Source organism: Cricetulus griseus, chromosome 2 (genome assembly GCF_003668045.3).
Source record: "Cricetulus griseus strain 17A/GY chromosome 2, alternate assembly CriGri-PICRH-1.0, whole genome shotgun sequence".
In the NCBI taxonomy this organism is placed as follows: Eukaryota; Metazoa; Chordata; class Mammalia; order Rodentia; family Cricetidae; genus Cricetulus; species Cricetulus griseus.
Genome location: NC_048595.1, coordinates 99112808 through 99133091, shown reverse-complemented (window position 1 = coordinate 99133091; position 20284 = coordinate 99112808). Strand labels below are relative to the sequence as shown.

At 40.3% G+C, this 20284-nt stretch overlaps 1 protein-coding gene across 2 annotated transcripts in view; it reads left to right on the top strand.

The window, feature by feature from the left end:
• Window positions 1-20284, top strand: part of Melk (maternal embryonic leucine zipper kinase) — a 66994-nt gene that overhangs the window by 28564 nt on the left and 18146 nt on the right. For both annotated transcript variants that reach the window (XM_027403198.2, XM_027403197.2), the window contains 4 exons: window positions 5303-5371; window positions 6769-6867; window positions 14198-14284; window positions 18320-18439. In XM_027403198.2, the coding sequence (XP_027258999.1) occupies window positions 5303-5371; window positions 6769-6867; window positions 14198-14284; window positions 18320-18439 (375 nt within the window). The remainder of the gene's footprint in view (window positions 1-5302; window positions 5372-6768; window positions 6868-14197; window positions 14285-18319; window positions 18440-20284) is intronic.

Below are 20284 nucleotides of genomic sequence, written 5' to 3'. Positions count from 1 at the left end.
GGGAGAGTAGCAGCTGAGGTGGTAAGACCTTAACCGAAGCTGTAGAACTTGCTTAGTGCTGCTATAGCCAAGAACTTGAGGATGGTGGCTTAACACAACTGATTTACTCTCACACAGTTGGGATAGGCACCAGCCCAATATAGAGCAGGTCAGGCAGTAAGCAGCAAAAGTCTGCAGCAGTTAGCACGGGGTGGGGCACTCAGCATTCATGGAGTCTGACCAGTGAGTAATATAACATGCAAAGTTCTGACCTGAAACTCAGGTAGACTGTGACCCTTTGACCCGAAGGTAGGCAGGTCCAACTCTTCTTTCTGTGGGACCTTGGCAGGAGCAAACTGAAGCTTCTGAGAGACAGGCAGATGGTCAGTTTGCTGAGAGTGAGCACAAATCCAGTTCTTGGGGAGGCTAGGGAGAAGCCTCTTTGTTGAGAGTTATGAAGTACTCAGCTACTAGAGAGTTGGCAGTAGCATCTAAATCCCTCCCTCCTTGGGATAAGTATTGGGGCCAGATAGCACTGAGCCTTCACATTGGGGTTCAGTTGGCTATAGGGAAATGCCGGTAGGGAAAAATTTATTAGCCGGAAACAGACTGGGTCAGTTTCTAACTCAGGCAAGCAGTAAGACCCTCCCTAGCAAGGTGTAAATGAGTGGGCTCTCTGCGTCACATTGAAGAGTGAAGAGAAATGGAATGAAAACTGTAGAACTCTGGTTACTTCTTCAACATAATAGAAAACCGGCCTGCCATATAGTTTGTCTGTTTCTTTTTTTTTGAGACATGGTCTCACTATGTATAGCCCTTGCTGGCCAGGAACTCATTATGTACTCCAGACTGGCCTTGAACTCACAGAGATCTGCCTGCCTCTGCTCCCCAAGTGCTGGAATTAAAGGCCTGTGCCACCACATCTACCATGTAGTTTATGACTTTGAATGACCTATTACTTGTCCCCAACTTGTATGCTGGATTGACTTCTGTTACATTCTTACTAGTGTATGGATTCTTACTAGTGTATGGATTCTCAGAATCTCCTCCTTTACAACTGGCTCTGGCTTTCTTTCTGTGCCTGCTTGTATCTCCCTGGACTACATTTCTAACTTAAGAGTCCTTACTCAGGAATTTATTTTACTGTGGCTTTCTGCAGGGTGGGAGGCCCTTTGGACTTGGTCATAGGCTCTTTAATGGTATTACAAACAGTTGTGTAATAAATGATACCATTCTTCCATTTTTGTATGCCAAATTATTTGCTTAGATTACATTAATGAAGTTGCTGAATTAAGGATATACAGTTTTGAATGTCTCAATACATATTTGCAAATTATCTTCAGAAAAACTTACACTCTAGCAGATTATATAAATATTCCTGGTCCTGAACTCTTTCTAGTAACAGTGTGTGTGTGTGTGTGTGTGTGTGTGTGTGTGTGTGTGTGTGTGTGTGTGTGTCAAAATTATGGTTTAATAAAGATTGCTTGAAGTGTCAGAATGCAAAGCCAGCCACACTGGTTAACTATAGAGACCAGGCAGTGGTGGCACACACCTTAATCTTAGGACTCAGGAGACAGAGGTAGACAGATCTCTGTTAGTTGAAGGCCACCCTGAGCTACACGAAATTGATCCAGTTTGAAACAGAAACAGCTTATACAAAGGTGATCTCAGCACTTGGGATCACAATGCCTTTAATACCAGGATTTGAGAGGTATAAAAGGAAGAGGCAAAGGGTCTCATGAGAGAATTAGTCGCTAGCCATATTGAGGAGAGCATAGCAGTCTGAGAGAATCTGAGGAGCACTGAAGTCGGGAGCAGTCTGAAGATCACCCCTTTGGTCTAAGTATAGGTAGAGGTAAGAGCTAGTCAGCTTGAAGTTTGAACCCCAAAATCTGTCTTTGGGTTTTTATTATTTGTATTACATCTATCTAAAAGTCGGTTAGTTTATGTGTGCTTCTAGTTTTAGCTATTCAGGTTTAGGCAGGAAGATAACTTGAGCCCTGGCTATTCTGGGCAATATAGTGACACCCATTAGAAAACCAAAAAATGTTTGTCAGTGTTATAAAAACAATATCTTAAATTTTTTAAAAGATTTTATTTTATGTGTAGATAGTTTTGCTTTCATGTACTTTGCTTTCATGTACTTTCATGTACTTTGTGTGTGCCTTGTGCCCACAGAGGTCAGAAGAGGGTGTTGGATCCCCTGGCACTGAAGTTACAGATGGTTGTGAGACACCTTGAGGGAACTGAACTTGAATCCTTTATAATAACAGTCAGTGCTCTTCATTGCTGGGCCATCTCTCCAGCCCCTTTTCCCTTGAGACAGGGCCTCACCACGTCTCCTTATTTTGTGTGTATGCATGTGTGTATATGTGTATGAAGGTATATCTGTGGAGGTCAGAGGACAACTTTTGTTTTGAGCTTTCCACCTTGGTGAGACAGGGTCTCTCATTGTTTCTGCTGTTGTGCTGTGTAATTCAGGCTAGCTATCCTGTTGGCTTCTGGGTGATCTGTCTCCTTGTAGGAGGGTTGGGATTACAGGTGCATATAAGGATTTTTTTAAACATGGGCTTTTGGAATTGAATTCTGGTTGCTCAGCTTGTGTGGCTAGTGCTTTTACCCACTGAGATATCTCCCCGACTACTGATTGTTTTTTGAGACTGGTCTCATGCAGTCCAAGCTGACCTTGGACTTGAATGTAGCTTAGGAAGATCTTGGACTCCATCCTGCTCTCATGTCTTAATTGCTAGGATTACAAGTGAGTTGCTGTGGAATAGTCTATTTGTACTGTTGTATGTTGCTCCCATTGGTTTAATAAAGAGCTAGATGGTCAATAGTTAGGCAGGAAGAGGTTAGGTGGGACTTGAGGACAGGGCAAGAGCTCTGGGATGAAGGAAGTCAGAGTTCCCAGAAGATGTGGGGAGAAGCAAAATGAACATACCACACTGAGGAAAGGTATCAAGCCACGTGGTAAAACATAAGTAAAGAAATATGGGTTAATTTAAATTGCCAGAGCTAGTTAGTAACAAGCCTAAGCTATTGGCCAGGCATTTATAATTAATAATAAGTCTCTGTGTGGTTATTTGGGAGCTGGCTGGTGGGACAGAAAATTCTGTCTACAGTGAGTGTCACTACACCTGGTTTTATACAGTGCTAGTGATTGAACCCAGGGTCTTGTGCATGTTAGGCAATTATTCTGCCAACTGAGCTACATTCCCAGCCCATAAATTATTTTTTTGTTAAATTAGTTGAACATTCTTTTATGCTTATTGGCTATTTAAATGTCCTGTCAGATATCTTTACCTGTTTTCTTTTAGAATGCATGCTTCTTGTCTCCTTTCTTTAGCCAAAAAAATGTTAATTGAACACCTTATATACACAAGGGCCAGACACTATTCTAGGTCAACAGAATGGCAAATCCTATATTAAGGAGCTTGTTTTTGAATGTAGTGGGGCATAAAATAGAAAACAGTAGAAATAAGGGCTGTAAAGCAAATAGAAATGAGTGGGGTGGGGTGCTGTGGCGAACATGGGCAGGGCAGGGTGTCTTCACTGAAGACACACTCTGCTGCCACCTAGCAGGGGCATGGCCGGCAGAGGGAACATGAGTGCTGAGGCCCCACGGCAAACTGTTTCCATGAGTGATTAGTTTGGTTAGGGAGAGTGAGACATTAGATGAGTTTGAGAGGTAGCAAGAAGTGAGATGGACATAAGAAAACAGACCATCCTGATGGAGATGAGGGGGTGCATGGGGAGCTCAGAGTAGTGAGGTGACATGATTTGCCCCACTATTTTTAAAGACTATTAGTGGTAGTGAGTGAAGACTAGACTTCAGGGGACAGTGGTGCAGTCTAGATGTTTCCCAAGAGACTTGTCATGGCATAGATGAGGTTACTGGGTGTGTTTTGAACACAGCCTGGGTGCTGATGAGTTGAATGTGGGTGTGAGCTGAAGAGAGGTTAGACTCCGATGGTTGGCAGAGTGCTTCACCACTCACTGGGCGGGGGAGGCACCTTAGTGACTTGCAGGCCTTTTATGTGATTAAGTGTCATAATCTTTCATCTAGACAGGAAAGTCCCCCCCCCCCATGGCTGTTAATCTTGTTAGTGTCTTGCTGTTCAGAAACGTCAAATGTTTGTTTTGTCATGATAGTCTTTCATTAAAGTTTTTGGTTTTGCTGTCGTGTCTGGAAAAAATTCCAAATTGATCTCTCCTGCTTTCTCTAAGTACTCTTAAAATTTTGTATTTGCATTTAATTTGGGTGAAGTTAATTTTCATGCATGGTATGAATTACACATTCAACTTATTTAGGTTTTCTCAAATAATTATCTCGTTAGTCTAGCATCATTAAGAAATTTGGTCTCTGCTACAAGAAATTATTATATCATTTCCCCAGAATTGGGAAAGAGGGTACTTGTGGCAGGTTCTATCAAAAGGTATTCTGACCTGAATTAAGGTTTAACATCCTCCTGGCTTTGTCTTTGATTGCTGATACAGTGACCATGATGTCCCAGTTAGCCAGGTTGTATTTCTCTCCTTAGTCTCTTCCATTCCCTTAAAAGATGTTTGCCTTAGGAAATGCTTTTAGAGGGCTGGTAAGATGGGTAAAAGCACTTGATGACCACAGAGACCTAATGACCTGAGCTCCATCCCCAGAACCACTGCAAAGGTGGAAGGAGAGAACTGACTCTACAAAGTTATTTTCTGGTTTCTACACACGTCATGTCACACATATGCCTGAATTCACATGCACATATTCACACAATGATAGTGTTGTAAAAAAGAAATAAATTGACGTTTATCAGTTTGTTCAGTGATCGAGAGTTCTGCCCCTTGTTTGCATCATGTGTGTTAATGACCTGTTTTCTTTTGTTTTGGGACTGGATACCAAACTGAAGACCTTACACTTGATAGGCAAACACTCTACCACTGAGTTCATCCCCTGTCCATTGTGACCTAATTTTAACCACATGTCCTGCTATCAAATATGTTTTGCTGTTGCTTCACTGTGTCAGCTGGTAATTGCTCTAAAATGATCAACTCCAGTTTGCTTTGGCAATACAAAATGAGTGTAGTATTCTCTTTGCTGTTCATGTAATCATAGTGTAGATTCTTAAGCCTGTGTGTGTGTGTGTGTGTGTGTGTAAAATTTTCTGGTAATAACTGGGAGTTGTTCTTACTGACAGTGTTGACTGATTCTTGTAGTTGGTAAAGTATTAAAAGCTATAGAAGCAAATTCTAGCATGCATCTTACTGCCTTAGAATATCTGCAAGGCAGGTTGCACTTAAGTCGTCTTCAATGTTTTCTTTGCTTTTTTTGTAGAGAGGGAAATACGATGTTCCTAAGTGGCTCTCTCCTAGTAGCATTCTGCTTCTCCAACAGATGCTTCAGGTAAAGTTTGTTATTTATTTTTAAATAATAAAAGCCCATTGAAATCATTTGATTTAACTTTTAATGTATCTATGGGACTGTTGCATTTATCAATATCTATTAGCTTAAAACGAATTCCATTCATGTATCTTGTTAATATCCTCTCTGAGACCTCAGCTAATTATGTTATAAACACAGCTGCTTTAGACTTTACCGATCTTTGATGATTTGCTTTTTTAAAAGCCTTTATTTACTTATTTGTTTATTTAGTGATCATTCTGTTTTCTCTAGCTTTTGTTCTCTTCACTGTTTTCTTGTTTCTAATCTTGTATATTAGGCATATAGAAACTACTGAACAAATGCTTGTATGAACTGATGTGTAGTCTGTGGGCCCTGTGATCTAGTGTGCTTTTCAAACTTCAACATGTGTCAAAATTGCCAGGTGGGCCTGTTAAAACACAACTTACCAGTCCCCAACCCAATTGTCTGATATAACAAATCACAGGCAGGACTAAGCATTTGAATTTCCAAAAGGCTCCTGAATGGTGCTGATGCTGATGGTTTTTGGAGCCACTTTGCGAATGACTCTTTGGGATGATGGTGAAAGGCAGAGTGCTGAAGACTAGGTATTTTCCCTATTAACCAATCAGTAAGCCTACCTTCTAAATTGTGATCTATAAAATGGAATGGGCATGGCTGAGCCTACCTTACTGCTCTGTCATGTATTTTGGATACAATGAATTGGAAATACTTGGAAAATAGTGAATTATTCTATTTATTATGTTACTTGAATACCTTCCAGTTTTCTATCGATTAAGTCATCTCTACCTTTAATTTAAAATGTACCTCAGGCTCACCCACCTTGATTAAGTAGAACCAGACCACCAAATCTCCATAGTGAGATTGAAAAATGCCTCGGCCTTTCTTCTAGACCCCAAAACTTAATCTTTGTTGATTAATTTCTCTCTCCTCACATTTGAACATCACAAATGGAAACGAAAGGTGTGCTTTTCAGCTTGTTCTGTGTGATTGTGAGTGAATCGGAAGTAGAGATTGCATATTCAGTGTGAATGCCCTGCATTGCGCTTGCTTGAATACTAAACTGGTGAATATTTCCCATGAATAGGTTTTCCAGCAAAAAGACTATTACATCATACAATAGATTGACTGAACTTCATGAATAATGTCCATACCAATGAAGTTCGTGTTTGTTAAACATTTATCTTGTAGGCCTGTGTTGGTTGCTATAGTTTTCTTGCCTCAATTGCCTTTATAAAAGAATTCATTCCAAGGCCATTTTAAGTTCTTTGACATCGTTGTTTGTGAAGATAACGTTTACATCTGTTCTGGTGCATTTTGAGTTCTCAGGAGGAAAGGTGTTGTAGTCTCTGTTTGAAATGTACTTCAATGGCCACTAGGTGGACCCAAAGAAACGGATTTCTATGAAAAATCTCTTGAACCATCCTTGGATCATGCAAGATTACAACTGTCCAGTTGAGTGGCAAAGCAAGACTCCTGTAAGTATAATGAATCCTAGTAGTTTGTGTGACTTCAGGACCTGTAATGATGTGCTCTAAATATGAAAGAAAATGTATTACCTGGATTGCTCTTGGGAGACTTACAGCCCAGTCCTATATAACCTCTCAGTCTTTGGGCTAGTGAGTGGTTGTTACACCTGTACTACACATGAGACTCACCTGGAACTTTAAAAAGCAGGGACTGGCTGGAATAGTGACATGTGCCTCTAGTTCCAGTAACGTAGGAGATGAGAGCAGAAGAATCAGGAGTTTAGCACCACCCACCACCAGCAGTTCTGCTTTCCATCCCATAATACTTAACTAGTGTTTTAAAAGCTCCCAGGTGTTTTCTATGTGTAGTTAGGTTTGTGAACAGTGCTCTGGGAGTCTTGAAGGAGTTATTTAACTCTGCTTAACCTGTTACTCATCACTAGAAATAGGTTCAACCATTTCTGCTTCCCAGAGTAGTAATAAAATTACACCAGTTTTCAGACATCTGAATTTGAGGAACTTTTTTTGTACCCTTAATATTTATTTATTAATTCATTAAAAAATAACAGTAAGAGTTGAGTGTAGTGACACACGCTTGTAAACCCAGCATTTGAAAAGTCGAGTCAGGAGGATTGCAAATTTAAGGACAGCCTGGCCTGTGTACTGAGACTGTTTCAAAAGACAAAAAAAACAGTAATCAATAATCTGTTACATATCACGAGTAAGTGTTTTTGTGATGAAAAATCAATTTGATAAAGGAGTGGCATGTTGATGTCTTTACAAGTTTCTGTGAAGTCTGGCATAATAACAGACACTTGTATAGTCTCCTGTTCCTGCATTTAGAAAATACAACTCACCCAGACTGAGAGGGAACAGGGGGAGTACTTCAGTAGCCATTTCAGATAGTTTCTGATAATTCCTTGAAGTGTGTCATTTTTTAAAAAATATTCCTTTTAGTTCACGTGTATGAGTGCTTGCCTACATGTGCATATGTATGTGCATCATATGACCAAGGAGGACAGAGGGGAGCATGGGAGCTCTTGGACCTGGAGTTGCAGATGGTTGTGAGCCACCATGGGGTTATGGGAACCGAACCCTGGTCCTGAGCAAGAGTACTGAGGACCATCTCTCTCTAGCCCCCAGTTTGGTAGTCTCTTAAAGATTAATTGCAGGTGGAATATGAAGTCAGAGGAGTCACTTTATACTCTCCCATAAAACCCATTAGTCTGTTCATGGGCTCTTTTTTCCTTGTACTATTTTGTACTGGTCATTTGGAAAATACTTGTGCATTGAGTGGTGCAGTTTTCCAATGCTGACACCTTGCCAAACACAGCATTAAAAAGTACCACATTCCCTAAAGTCACTACTGATCTCATTGGAAAGCACATTTTCACTGTTGGAAAGCTGTCAAACTTGTGTGAAAGACACAAGTTTTCTAAAATTCTTAACTTTTTCTTGAAAATAAAATTGCATTATTGGCAACAAATACCATCAGTCAATTCACTTTGTTCGGTTTTGACAAAGTATTTCCCAATTACCGAAACTGAAAAACCAGTAAGAAGTGGTATTCTATAACTAAAATGGCTGATTGAAGCTTTACCCTGGTCACATAGGTTCTTTGCTCCAGACAGCAATGGTTTTGCTTCTGACATTTCCATCTTATACTAAAAATACACATGTTCAGTTTTGACATGTAATAGAATTCTTTTCTTTGCTTCATCAAAGACTTAATCAAAGACTGGCTTGTTTGGGGAACTGTGAGTGTATGACAAAATGCCCTGTCTTGGAACAGTCTGATTTCTTTCTATAGGATCACCAGTTTCACTCATTGTCTTTGTGCTATCAGTTCAAATGTCAGCACTGTGAAATGTGAGAAATAGTGTTATAGAAATAGTGTTGTTCCTGGAGGCCCTCAGAAGACAAAGGCTCACACTTTAAAAACTGGCCTAATGTACCTGCCCTCTGAGTTCTCACGGGTACATGTAATGCACACATGTGTATATACCATATATGCACCATTTACACACACACACACACACACACACACACACACACACACACACACACACACAGAGTCTCACTATATATGTAGCTAGAAAAGGGAGGGAGTTTTTGTAGCCTTTCCAGATAATTGAGACTTTTCTCCACTTCTGCAGTGGTGTATGACATGCACATGGATTGGAATAGCTTGGTGGGGGCGGGGGTGCATGGTGTTTCAGACATATCACATGTAGACAAATGGAGCAATTGCATTCTGTAATAGTCACATCAGTGAATATAATTTCTCTTCCCAGTAGCTAGTTAGTCTTAGAAAAGTAGACCTTTGCTTCAAGCCTCTACTCTTCTCTCCACTGTTAGGGCCATACAGATCAAACTAAAATCCCTCTTGAGTCTCCTTTGGTGGTTAACTCTTACTGTATCTCTTATTCATATTCTCCCTGGACCTCCATGATGTAGTTGATATCTATTGAATAAATGCAGCTTAATCTAGAGGTTACCAATGCTGAGAACCCGAGTGAGTGTCTGAGCAGTTCAGCAGAAGGAACAGGGAAACTGATGTGCCCTTTGTGAGATGGAGATTGGGGGTGCAAATGCCTGTGTTCAACCATTGGGGGTCATCATTTCTCCATGTGTAGAAGGCTTTGCATGTCTTTTGAGCCACGATTCTAATAGGATACATCACCGTTCATGTTAGGAAAGGTACCCAAATGAAGCCAGTCTCTTTCATCGCTTGTTTGATTTTTGAGACACAGTCTCATGTAGCCCAGGCTGGCCTCAGACTTGCTATGTAGCCAAGGCTGGCTTGGAACTTCAGATCCTCCTAACTGTGCTCCTGAAAACAGTCTCTGATTTAAACATCAGAGGTTTGTGGGTTTGTTTTATGTTCTTTTTTTTTTTTTTTAATTTGGGGCATAGTATAAAGTAAAACATAATTTTGAGTGTTCCCAGGGCAGACGGTTTTATTTACATCTTAATATAATTGCTAGTCAGCTGTGGTAGCATACATGTATAATCCAAGCTCCTTGGGAGGCTGGGCAGGAGGATGACAAATTTGAGGCTGATTTTGGAATCATGGTGAGACTGTGTCTTGGGAAAAAGAAAGGAAAACAAATAACTGCTAAACTGGATGTGCTGGCACATACTTGTAATCCTAGATTTCGGGAAACCAAAGAAGACTGACACGAATTTGAGGCCAGTGTAGGCTACCTAATGAGTTCTAGGCCAGTCATAGCTACATTGTGAGACCCTGTCTTAAAAATCAAACAAAACTGTGGCTCAGAGGTTAAAACATATTTACCATTCTTGCAGAGGACCCAGGTTTGTATCCCAGTACCCATAGCAGGTGGTGCCTCACAGCTACAGCTTCAGAAGATCTGACACCTGGCATCCTCAGGCACCTAGACACATAGACACACACAATAATAAAAACAAATCTTTGAAAATTGCTAGTATTTGTTGAGTGCTATAGTAGTGCACTATTATAAGATTCAGGCATTATATTTTACTATGGAATGATATAGGTGGAACTCTTTGGATAGTACTTTTAGGTCAAGAATTGCTCCATAGGCTTTGCTAACTCATTCAGGCTTTGTTACTGGCTCTCCGAAGCAGGGGCTATTGCTGTGTTTTGCAGATGGAGCAAAGGGTGTGCATTATCATGAAGTAACTTGTCTACTGTGAAGTGGCTAGAATGTATAGAGTAGAAAACCAGAATCTGAATCAAGACAGGAGGGCTGCAGCATGGAAAGGACCTGAGAGATCAACTAGACTAAGATCAGGGCCTGCATCCTGCCTGTCTGCAACCTTTATTAAGGCAAGCATTCTTTGTCTGGTGTCTATTGGTGCAGAATCATAGGTTAGTAGCATTGTGACATGGTAGAAAAGTCTGCACCAGGAATCAAAAATGCCAGTCTTGGGGGGCAGTAACTGACTTTTCTTATTCTTCATTTCATCGTCCCTAATCTGGGCATTTTAGTCAGTGTCCTGTCTGTCTAGAGTACCTTTACCCATCACCTTATTCATCTGTTCTGCCTCCTTAAGGTAAAATGAGTTGTAAATAGAAGAGGTATAAGGATTGTTGTCGCTTTTTTTGAAGTATTTGCTTTTTTCTTTCAGTAGTGTGTTATCAAGAATGAACTATAAAAATAATTCTGATTTACTTGGAATACTTAAGGCATAGATGCTGTAATAATTCTACGCATGATCTCCTCATGCTATTTTCATGCACAGCTCTAGTACCCAAGTATTGTATCAAATAGAAGTAATATTCATTTCCATTTTCTGCCCTAGTGAACAGGAAATGTAGCAGGCACGGATAATCCAAAATAATTGGCTACTTTTGGACATGCATGTTTTTGTCCTTAATCTGAGTATGCATAGCTGAGAATTCAGAGTACCATCAAAGTATCGAGTGCCTTTGGAAGACTCAGTTTAAAATGAGAGCCTTTCTCAGACCTTTGTCATCCCACCCTTTTTATTCTAGTTCAGGAGTCCAGTAGAAAGCAAAGTGCCTTCTCCATTCCTGTCCTGCTTCTCCTGTGCACAACATGATAGATGCACAGGGTCAGGAGGTATGGAAAGATAAGCTGGTGCCTTTTCCTTTAAAAATGTGTTTGTGTGGGTTTTTTTTTTTTTTTTTGTGTGTGTGTGTGTGGGGGGGGGGGCACAGACACAGACACAGACAGAGAATAGGCCAGGGGAATTGACTCTTTTCCTTCTACCATGTGAGGCCCCGCAGTCAATCCCCGGTCATTGAGCTTGGTAGCAGGAACCTTTACTTACTATGCCATCATGCCATGCCTGATTTTTTTTCGTCTTTTCCTTTCTTTTTTCTTTTTGAAATAGGGTCTGCCCAAGCTGGAGAGATGATTCAGCAATTAAGAGCACTTACTGCTTTTGTAGAGGACTGGGTTCAGTTCCTAGCACCCATATAGTGACTGACAACTATCTTTAATTCCAGTTCCAAAGAATCTGACTTCTTTGAGCTCCAGGATGCCAGTGGTACATATACATACATTCAAGCACACACATGCATATAAAGTTAATATTTAAAATATAAAATAAAAATAGGATCTTCCTATGTAGCCTCTGCTGGCCTTGAATTTGCTACGTAACCCAGTCTGGCCTTGAACTTGGGATCCTCCTCTCTTTGTTTGCTTGCTTTTGTTGTTTTTCAAGACAGGGTTTCTCTGTGTAGTCCTGGCTGTCCTGGAACTCACTCTGTAGACTAGACTTGCCTTGGATGCAGAGATCCTCTGTCTTTTGAGTGCTGGAACTAAAGGTGTTCACCACCACCACCTCACTGATCCTCCTGTCTTAACCTCCATTGTGTTAGAAGTACAGGGGCACCATTCCTGGCTGAGAAGTGCTTCCTGTTTAGGGGATAGCTAGGATCTGGAAGGAACTCAGTAAATCTCTTCTTACTTGAGCTGTGATAACAATAAGAAGGTGCCCAACTGGGTGTTGAAATATTTGGGCTTTTGAGGTTGAGATCATCCTGAATAAGGTATCTGTACACTGAGAGTCACAAAAATCTGTGGTGTGTGTGTGTGTGTGTGTGTGTGTGTGTGTGTGTGTGTGTGTGTGTGTACATATATATATATATCCCTTGAGTTTGTGCTTGTTCAGCCAACGGTGCCAGTTTGTCTTGGTCTGTTCTGTGCATTCTACTTCCTAGAAGAGAATACTATAAATTGGATGGCTGGGAAGTTCAAGACCAAGGCCTGTGTAGTGTCTGGTGATGACTTGCTTTTCTGGGTGCTTTTCTGTTTGTAATTGGTTCGTTCACATCGGGTCATCCTTCCATAGTGGAAGGAGTGAAGGATAGATGCCTTTGGGGCTTCTTTCTGTTCAGGAGGATGGATCCCTCTCATATCTAACCACTTTCCAAAATCCCCGTCTCTTAACACTATCACATTGGTCATTAGGATTCAGCATGCAGTTTTTAAGGAACAGAAACACTGGACCACAGAAGGGCCATCGTCTTTTCTGTTTCTGTCCATTAATGATGGTGGGATATGTTTCTTTTGAGCTTACTGTTACTCATGTGGTGTTCTGCATGGGGATGAGTCATGATACTGCTGTAGCTCAGTCCAAGTAGTTCATTTAGAGGGGAAAGTGGCCTGTATTTAAATGGAATATTTAAATTTTTTAAAAGGTTATCAAGTTAAAGAGGAAATAGGATTGTGTATATTAATAAAAATAGTTAACCATTTTGGGTGAGCCTTGTTTGTCTAGATGCTATACTTGAGTATTCTCATGTGTTACATAATGTGGCAAAAGCATGTATCGTCTCTCTTTTACAGACATAAAACAAGCTCAAAGGAGGTATAGTGGCATACTCAAGGTTACACGGTTATAAAGTGATGTCACAATTAAAACCAAGATGTGACTAATTTCAAAGCTTGGGATCTATCAGGAGCTATCCAGCACTGACTCAGTGGCTGGAGATCCCATGGGAACAGACTTAGGTGACAGGGCGTGGCTGAGCACCCCAGCTGTTCCCACTTCCTTACAGAGGAGGACTTGAAGCAGAAAGTAAGACATTACTTCCTGGAGCTGTTGTGAAGTGAATGTCTTACTGTGAAAATCATGTTCCTTGTGATTGTCTTCACATTCTGTCTCTCTGAGTGTTTTCCAGCTCAGACAAGGCCATTCTTGTCATTTTGTTTCTAGTGAAGTCCCAACATGCAGGGATCTGAGGACTTGTAATTGCTGTCCTTAAGCAAATTGGGATTTAAGCAGAGAAAGTTTCAGTGTGTTTCAACATTATGGTGTGCTATACCTTCAGTGTGATGGTGGCTGTGCTGCATCTGTCACTCACTATCACAAGGCCTCCTGGAATAGTGCAGGCCTAAACATGACCCAGAGTGCAACACATCAGAGCCACCTGGTGACCACCTCTCCAGCCCATCAATGCTGATTTCTAAACATGGCTGCTCTTTGAAAAAAATATCTTGCAGGGCTTACATGGGGGACTAATGTGATCCTTTTGCAGTGTGGAAACATTGTAACCGTCAGTCAGGTGATGGGATATGAAGGCCAGGAAAGAACTCATCTTCTTGAAATGGTTGTCTACCTCTGATTGCTTGTGGAGAAATGAGGACTAGTGGGCTGAGAATGTAGCTCAGCAGGAGAGCACCTGCCTAACTAACATGAGACTATGGGTTCCAGTCTGGGCACTGCAAAAAGAAAAAACCATGTCTGTCCATGTGTACCTGAAAGTTTGACAAACTCATGCTCTTTCCACCTGTTGGGTTTTTTGAAGTGATTATGTTGATTTTAAGTTTCAAAAGAATATATTTGTAAACCTAACAGTTTATGAAACTGTGTTTTGCAGTTGATTCACCTTGACGAGGATTGTGTAACAGAGCTTTCTGTACATCACCGCAATAACAGGCAAACAATGGAGGATTTAATTTCATTGGTAAGAAATTTTCTTTGGTAAGTTCTGGTACAGCATGAAATTAAAGGTCTGGGACCTACATAGTAGAAGGAGATTGTGGACCCTCTGACCTCCAGATGTGTACCCCGCTTCCAAGTAAACCTTAAATAAACATTAAAAAGCTTAAAACTACTTTCAGTTTTCTAGGGATAGACACCTCTTTCTAACGGGCAAACCATCAGTATTAGACATTTGCTTTCAAAAGACAGAGCAACCTAGAAGGTCAGGAGGCTGTAGTTGCATTGACTCCCCTCCTTCTCACCTTCCCTGTGCATCATAGCAAGAGGAGTAGAAAGTGACTATGGCACAAAACGTTATAGAAATGTCTTTTTTTCCCCTTTCTTTTTGTTAAGGGAAAGGGAGAGGTATAGGTATGTTTAGAAAAGAGCTATGAGCTATTGTGATGTGATTTCACCATAGAACATGTGGGCATTCTTAAAACTGAATAGAAAGTCTGTTTACAAAACATCTAAAATTTAGCACTAATCAGAAATTATTTACAGAGCTTGGACTAGGTGGGTAAAGTGACACCCTACTCCCTTTGTTTTGGTGGTACTGGGGATTAAACTCAGGGCCTCAGGTGTGCAAGATGAGTGCTCCTCCACTGAACTATACTTGCTCCTTTACTTTGTCTCTTCAGTGTTTAGTGTTTTCTTTCTTTCTTTCTTTCTTTCTTTCTTTCTTTCTTTCTTTCTTTCTCTCTTTCTTTCTTTCTTTTTTTTTGGGGGGGGGTTTCGAGACAGGGTTTCTCTGTATTGCTTTGGAGCCTATCCTGGCACTCACTCTGTAGACCAGGCTGGTCTCGAACTCATAGAGACCCACCTGCCTCTGCCTCCCCAGTGCTGGGATTAAAGGCGGGTGCGACCAACACCCGACATTTTAGTGTGTTTTCAAAAGTGACACAATAGATGTGTGTGGAATCTTGAATATAATTCAGGGAAAATGAAGGATGGTTTTAAGTACATCACTTTCGTGTACTTCTGCAGTTCGTTCTCTGAAGCCTTTTCGATCCCTCTTTTCCTCTGAGGTGTCTGAAGTAAAGGCAGAAGTCCACTGTAATTATTCCAACATACAGTATTTTATGCCCTTTCTAGACTGATAGGGCTAGCATGAAAATTTCAAGTCATGTATTACATGTGAGCCTATGTAAAGTAGTAACTGACAAAATTGACAAAAACAGTGTTGATGGGGGCCCTCTTTGTGTCATGCCCTTCTTGAGACCACTTCATAGCATTGAATATTACTTTATTATTAAGATTTAGTTTCTTAACCAGGTGTTGGTGGCGCATGCCTTTAATCCCAGCACTTGGGAGGCAGAGGCAGGCGGATCTCTGTGAGTTCGAGGCCAGCCTGGTCTCCAGAGGGAGTGCCAGGATAGGCTCCAAAGCTACACAGAGAAACCGTGTCTTGAAAAAACAAAACTAAACAAACAAACAAACAAAAAACCAAAACAAGATTTAGCTTCTTTTTTTTGTTGTTGTTGGAACAGAAGCTCAACGTCTGATTTTATTACTTTGAATCAGCAAACATTTTCTGAAATCTCATTAAAACAACAAAAAGGGATTTAAAAGTCAAAAATCTCTCCAGGATATATATATATATATCTATATGAATGAAAGAAAAAGATGTCAATAAATTTTGAAATTAATGAAATAGATATGTTGTAGCTGACAAAGAAGTTTGGAGAAAGCAGAGGGTTAAGTGTTTGTCATGGAAAAGGGAACGAAAGAAATTGACACTTGCTCTAGAATCCCCAAAAGGTCAGGATTCAGTGGTGCCAACAACCTCTGTAGCCAAGGGAGCCAAGAGCATTGGGATCTGAAGTTGATTGGAAATCTGTAGTGAGGACTGCAGGTCCCTCTTTCTACTTCATGGATTTGCAGCCGTTACCTGATCCCAGTGGAGATTGCAGACATTTAACAAGAAAGAAGAAAGAAAATGTAAAGATATAATAAAGTAGATAATGCAGGGAATGGGGGGATAGGTAAAAAGAATAATATTCTCCGAAATAAGATGCATTCATAAAGAACTTCCTTCTTTTTGTTTGTTTAATTTTTCGAAGCAGGTTTCTCTGTGTAGCCCAGGATGTCCTAGAGCTCGTTCTGTAGACCAGGCTGGCCTTGAACTCACAGAGATCTGCCTGCCTCTGCCTCCTGTGTGCTGGGATTAAAGGTGTGTGCCACCGATGTCTAGCTCATAAAGAGCTTTCTAATTGGCTAGTCCTTGTAACTCCATAAACTGTCTAGAAATGAAAAGCTTGATAGAAATGTTTGAAAATAAAGTTAAGGTGACATTTCCTTTTTTTTTGGTTTTTTGAGATAGGGTTTCTCTGTATTGTTTTGGAGCCTATCCTGGCATTTGCTCTGTAGACCAGGCTGGCCTCGAACTGTCTCTGCCTCCTGAGTGCTGGGATTAAAGGCATGTGCCACCAACGCCCGGCTCTTAAGGTGACATTTTCAAAAGTAGAATTGAGAGAGAAAAACAGAGAAGGGGTAAGAAAGATGTAGTGCATATTACTGTTGATAGAATAGAAGGCTGATGAAGGTTAAATAGTGAAGGGGGGGAAACCATTAAAGAAAACTTTTCACATTAACCAAGATTTAGCACAGAGGATGAAAACATATGTACCAATTAATGCCACTTCTAGTGGAATTTCAGGAAGCTGTGGAAGGACTATAAAAGTTTTCAGAGACAAAACGAAGACCATATGCAAGGTCATGGAAGTTAAAGAGACCTTGTAAAAATAGCTGTACCAGAATCAAGAGGAATAGTGTCTTCCAAACTGTGAAAATTATTGTTGGTCTGTAACTCTTTACTTGACCAAACCAAAATCAAGCATAATGCTAGAATGCTGTCATATATCAGACATGTGAGGTTTTAAAACATTTACCTCCTGTCAACCCTCAGAAAGTTACAGGAGGGTGATTTCTACCACAGAAGTGTCAATCAAGAAAATGCTTGGATCTAGGAAAGTGAGGGTACATTGTAGCATGGGTGAGAAAAAGTTGCCAGACAGGCAGGTAGCACATAGAATGCCAATATCGGGGGATGTCTATAGGAGAAGGGAGGAGCTAAGTTAGTCAATGTACCATGAATGTTGAGAGGTAAGAATATTAGCATTTATGGGAGAATCAGAAGAGTGATGAACTTAAATAAATTAATTTTAGGAATGACTCAGTTTCAAAACAACAAAAGCAAATACATGAATACTGAGTCTTACTCCTCTTCTGTTTTTGCATCTTTAGCTCTATGTGGTTTGGCTACTGGGCTTATAACAGTCAGTATGGCTGTTGTTAAGATGTTAATATATATATGTATATATATTATGTATATATAATGCTTAGTAAATAACCACTGTCCTGACTGACTGCTTCCTGTCCCACATATCCTGGGTACCACTTTCCCTACATCATGTCCACTTTTATTTTGTGGTGCTGGGGATTGAACTAGGGTCTTGCACATGCTAGATTAATTGAGCTACTTCCTTAGCTCTACATCTCACAATGAAACAGCAGTTGATGTGGCAGGGCCCTCAGTACCTTCTTGGCCACCTCTTGGTCTCTATTCTGAATGGCTATATCAGGGTTACTATTAAATATTTAGAACATTACCCCTATTTAGTTAATATTACTTATAAACTCATAATGATTAAATTTGAAATGATATTTTTTTTTAAACTTACCAGAGAATGCAAGAAGTGTGTAGGAAAGATGTTATAATACAGCAGAATTCTTTTTTCCCATACTAAGAATTCTATGGAAAGAACCTGAAGATAAAACAACTAGAACTACAAAGCAAATTAACTTAGAAACATGAAATTGATAACAAAATAGCTCTCAAGGTGTTTAGAAGTTCTGTTTGTGAAGGGCAGTTTTAGGTATGGAGGTATGTTAAATACTATGTCTCTGCAAAGCTATTGACTTAAATTCTGAATGCCCATTGGATAGAAAAAATAGATAGAACAGTATTTCCTCACACACTGCAAATATCTTAACTGCCTGTTTTCCTTTTCTTCAGTGGCAGTATGATCACCTCACAGCCACCTACCTTCTGCTTCTAGCCAAGAAGTCTCGAGGGAAGCCAGCTCGTTTACAGCTTCCCACTTTCTCCTGTGGAATCTCCAGCACTACTCCAAAGGCAAGTTCTAGAACCCCTTGAGTAAATACCTGATCATCTTGCCAGCAACCTTGTTCATGAGCAGACGTGTCATAGGCATCAGCAAAACAGATGCAAGAAAACTTTTGTTTATTCTGCAGCCCTGGGATTGAACCTTGGGTTTGCACATTCGAGGCAAGCACTCTGCCACTGAGCTCTTTCTAATTGATTTAAACATCCTTGAAGATAAAAAATGGGAGTTCTGAACTTGAATTCTCCAAGTTTGAAGTTAATATAGCATTTTAAAAACACTTCCTCTAGCCCAGCAGTGGTAATGCATACCTTCCAACACTTGGGAGGCAGAGACAGATTGAGCTCTGTGAGTTTGAGGCCAGCCTGGTCTACAGAGCAAGTTATAGGCTAGCCAGAGATGTTACAAAGAGAAATCCTGTCTTGAAAAACAAAAAAACAAAACAAAAATCCAAACAAACAAATAAAACAACAAAAACAAAAACAATCTCTTCCTCTGTCCTTCTAAACCTACTAGCTATACATGATACAGTTAATCTTTAAAAAAAAAAAAAAAGATTTATTGCTTTTTATGTGTATGAGTGTTTTGTCTGCCTGTGTGTATATACCATTGTGTGTGCCTGGTACTGGAGGAAGCCAGAAGAGGGTGTCAGATCCACTAGAATTGGAGTTGCAGACAGTTGTCAGCCACTTTGAGGGTGTTGGGAATAGAATCGGGGTTCTATGCAAGAGCAGCCAGTGTTATCCCCTGAGCCATCTTTCCAGCCCCAGATTTAATGTGTCTTTCCTGTCTCTGCTTGCCCTTGTACATACAGGGCTTTTAAAGGGAGTCAGGCCTATGAATACATGAAACATTACATCTCATATGACATGTTGTATTTAATATAAACACTTTCATGTTTATGTTATTGTTGGGATTTAGGCTTCTGCAGTTGCTATAGCTTGTGCCATGTAAATTCGTTCCATGAGATTTGGTTTTCAGCAAGTTGTGATTCTTTTCCTGTTTCCTCTGTTGTAAACATTTATAGAGATGCAAGCAATGTCTCATTCCTTCTAAATTCTCACATTTGTTTTCATTGATCCTATCTTCCATAGCTGAAATTTATATTATCTCTGTGTGTGCCTGCGTGCGTGTGCATGCATGTGCACACACACCACAGCATGCAGGTGGTCAGAGGATAGCTTTTGACAATTGATTCTCTCTGAGGATTCAGGTTCCCAGTCTTGACAGCAAGCACCTTTACCCTACTAAGCTATTTCTCTGTGTCTGTTGCCACTCTCACCTGCCCCCTCACCCCCAATTGGTTAAAATTTATCTGTCTGCTCTTAGTAGGCTGATGCAGAAGAATTATTGTCTGTAGCCAGCACATGTATGAATTCAGGCCAGCCTGTGGCTACAAAGTGAAACCCTATCTGTAAAACAAGCAAACATAACTGAATACTTTGTTAGATGGGTGTAGGATTTTGTAATATAATCTTCCCTCAGTTTAATTCAGATTGCAATTTAATGACTCCAATATTAGGAAAACATCCCTTAGGGTTGCAGCTGTTGCTCAGTGCTAGTGTTCATTTAGCATGCGTGCCTGAGGCCCTAGGTTTGATCCCTAGTATCGCAGAATAAAAAAAAAAACAAAAAAAAAATATATTTCTTTGTTATCCTCAGAGATCCACAATTGACCCTCTTTATAGAATAAATATAACCCAAATGGACCTGAATTAGATAATTTTTTTTTTATATCTCTAAACTGTTTTTAAATAAGTTAAAACCACTGCTTTCTTGCTCTCTAGTTGACTTATCTGTCTGGAGCTTCCTTTAACTCCTTTAGAGCTTGCTTTTTATTGTCTGTCAGTCATGAG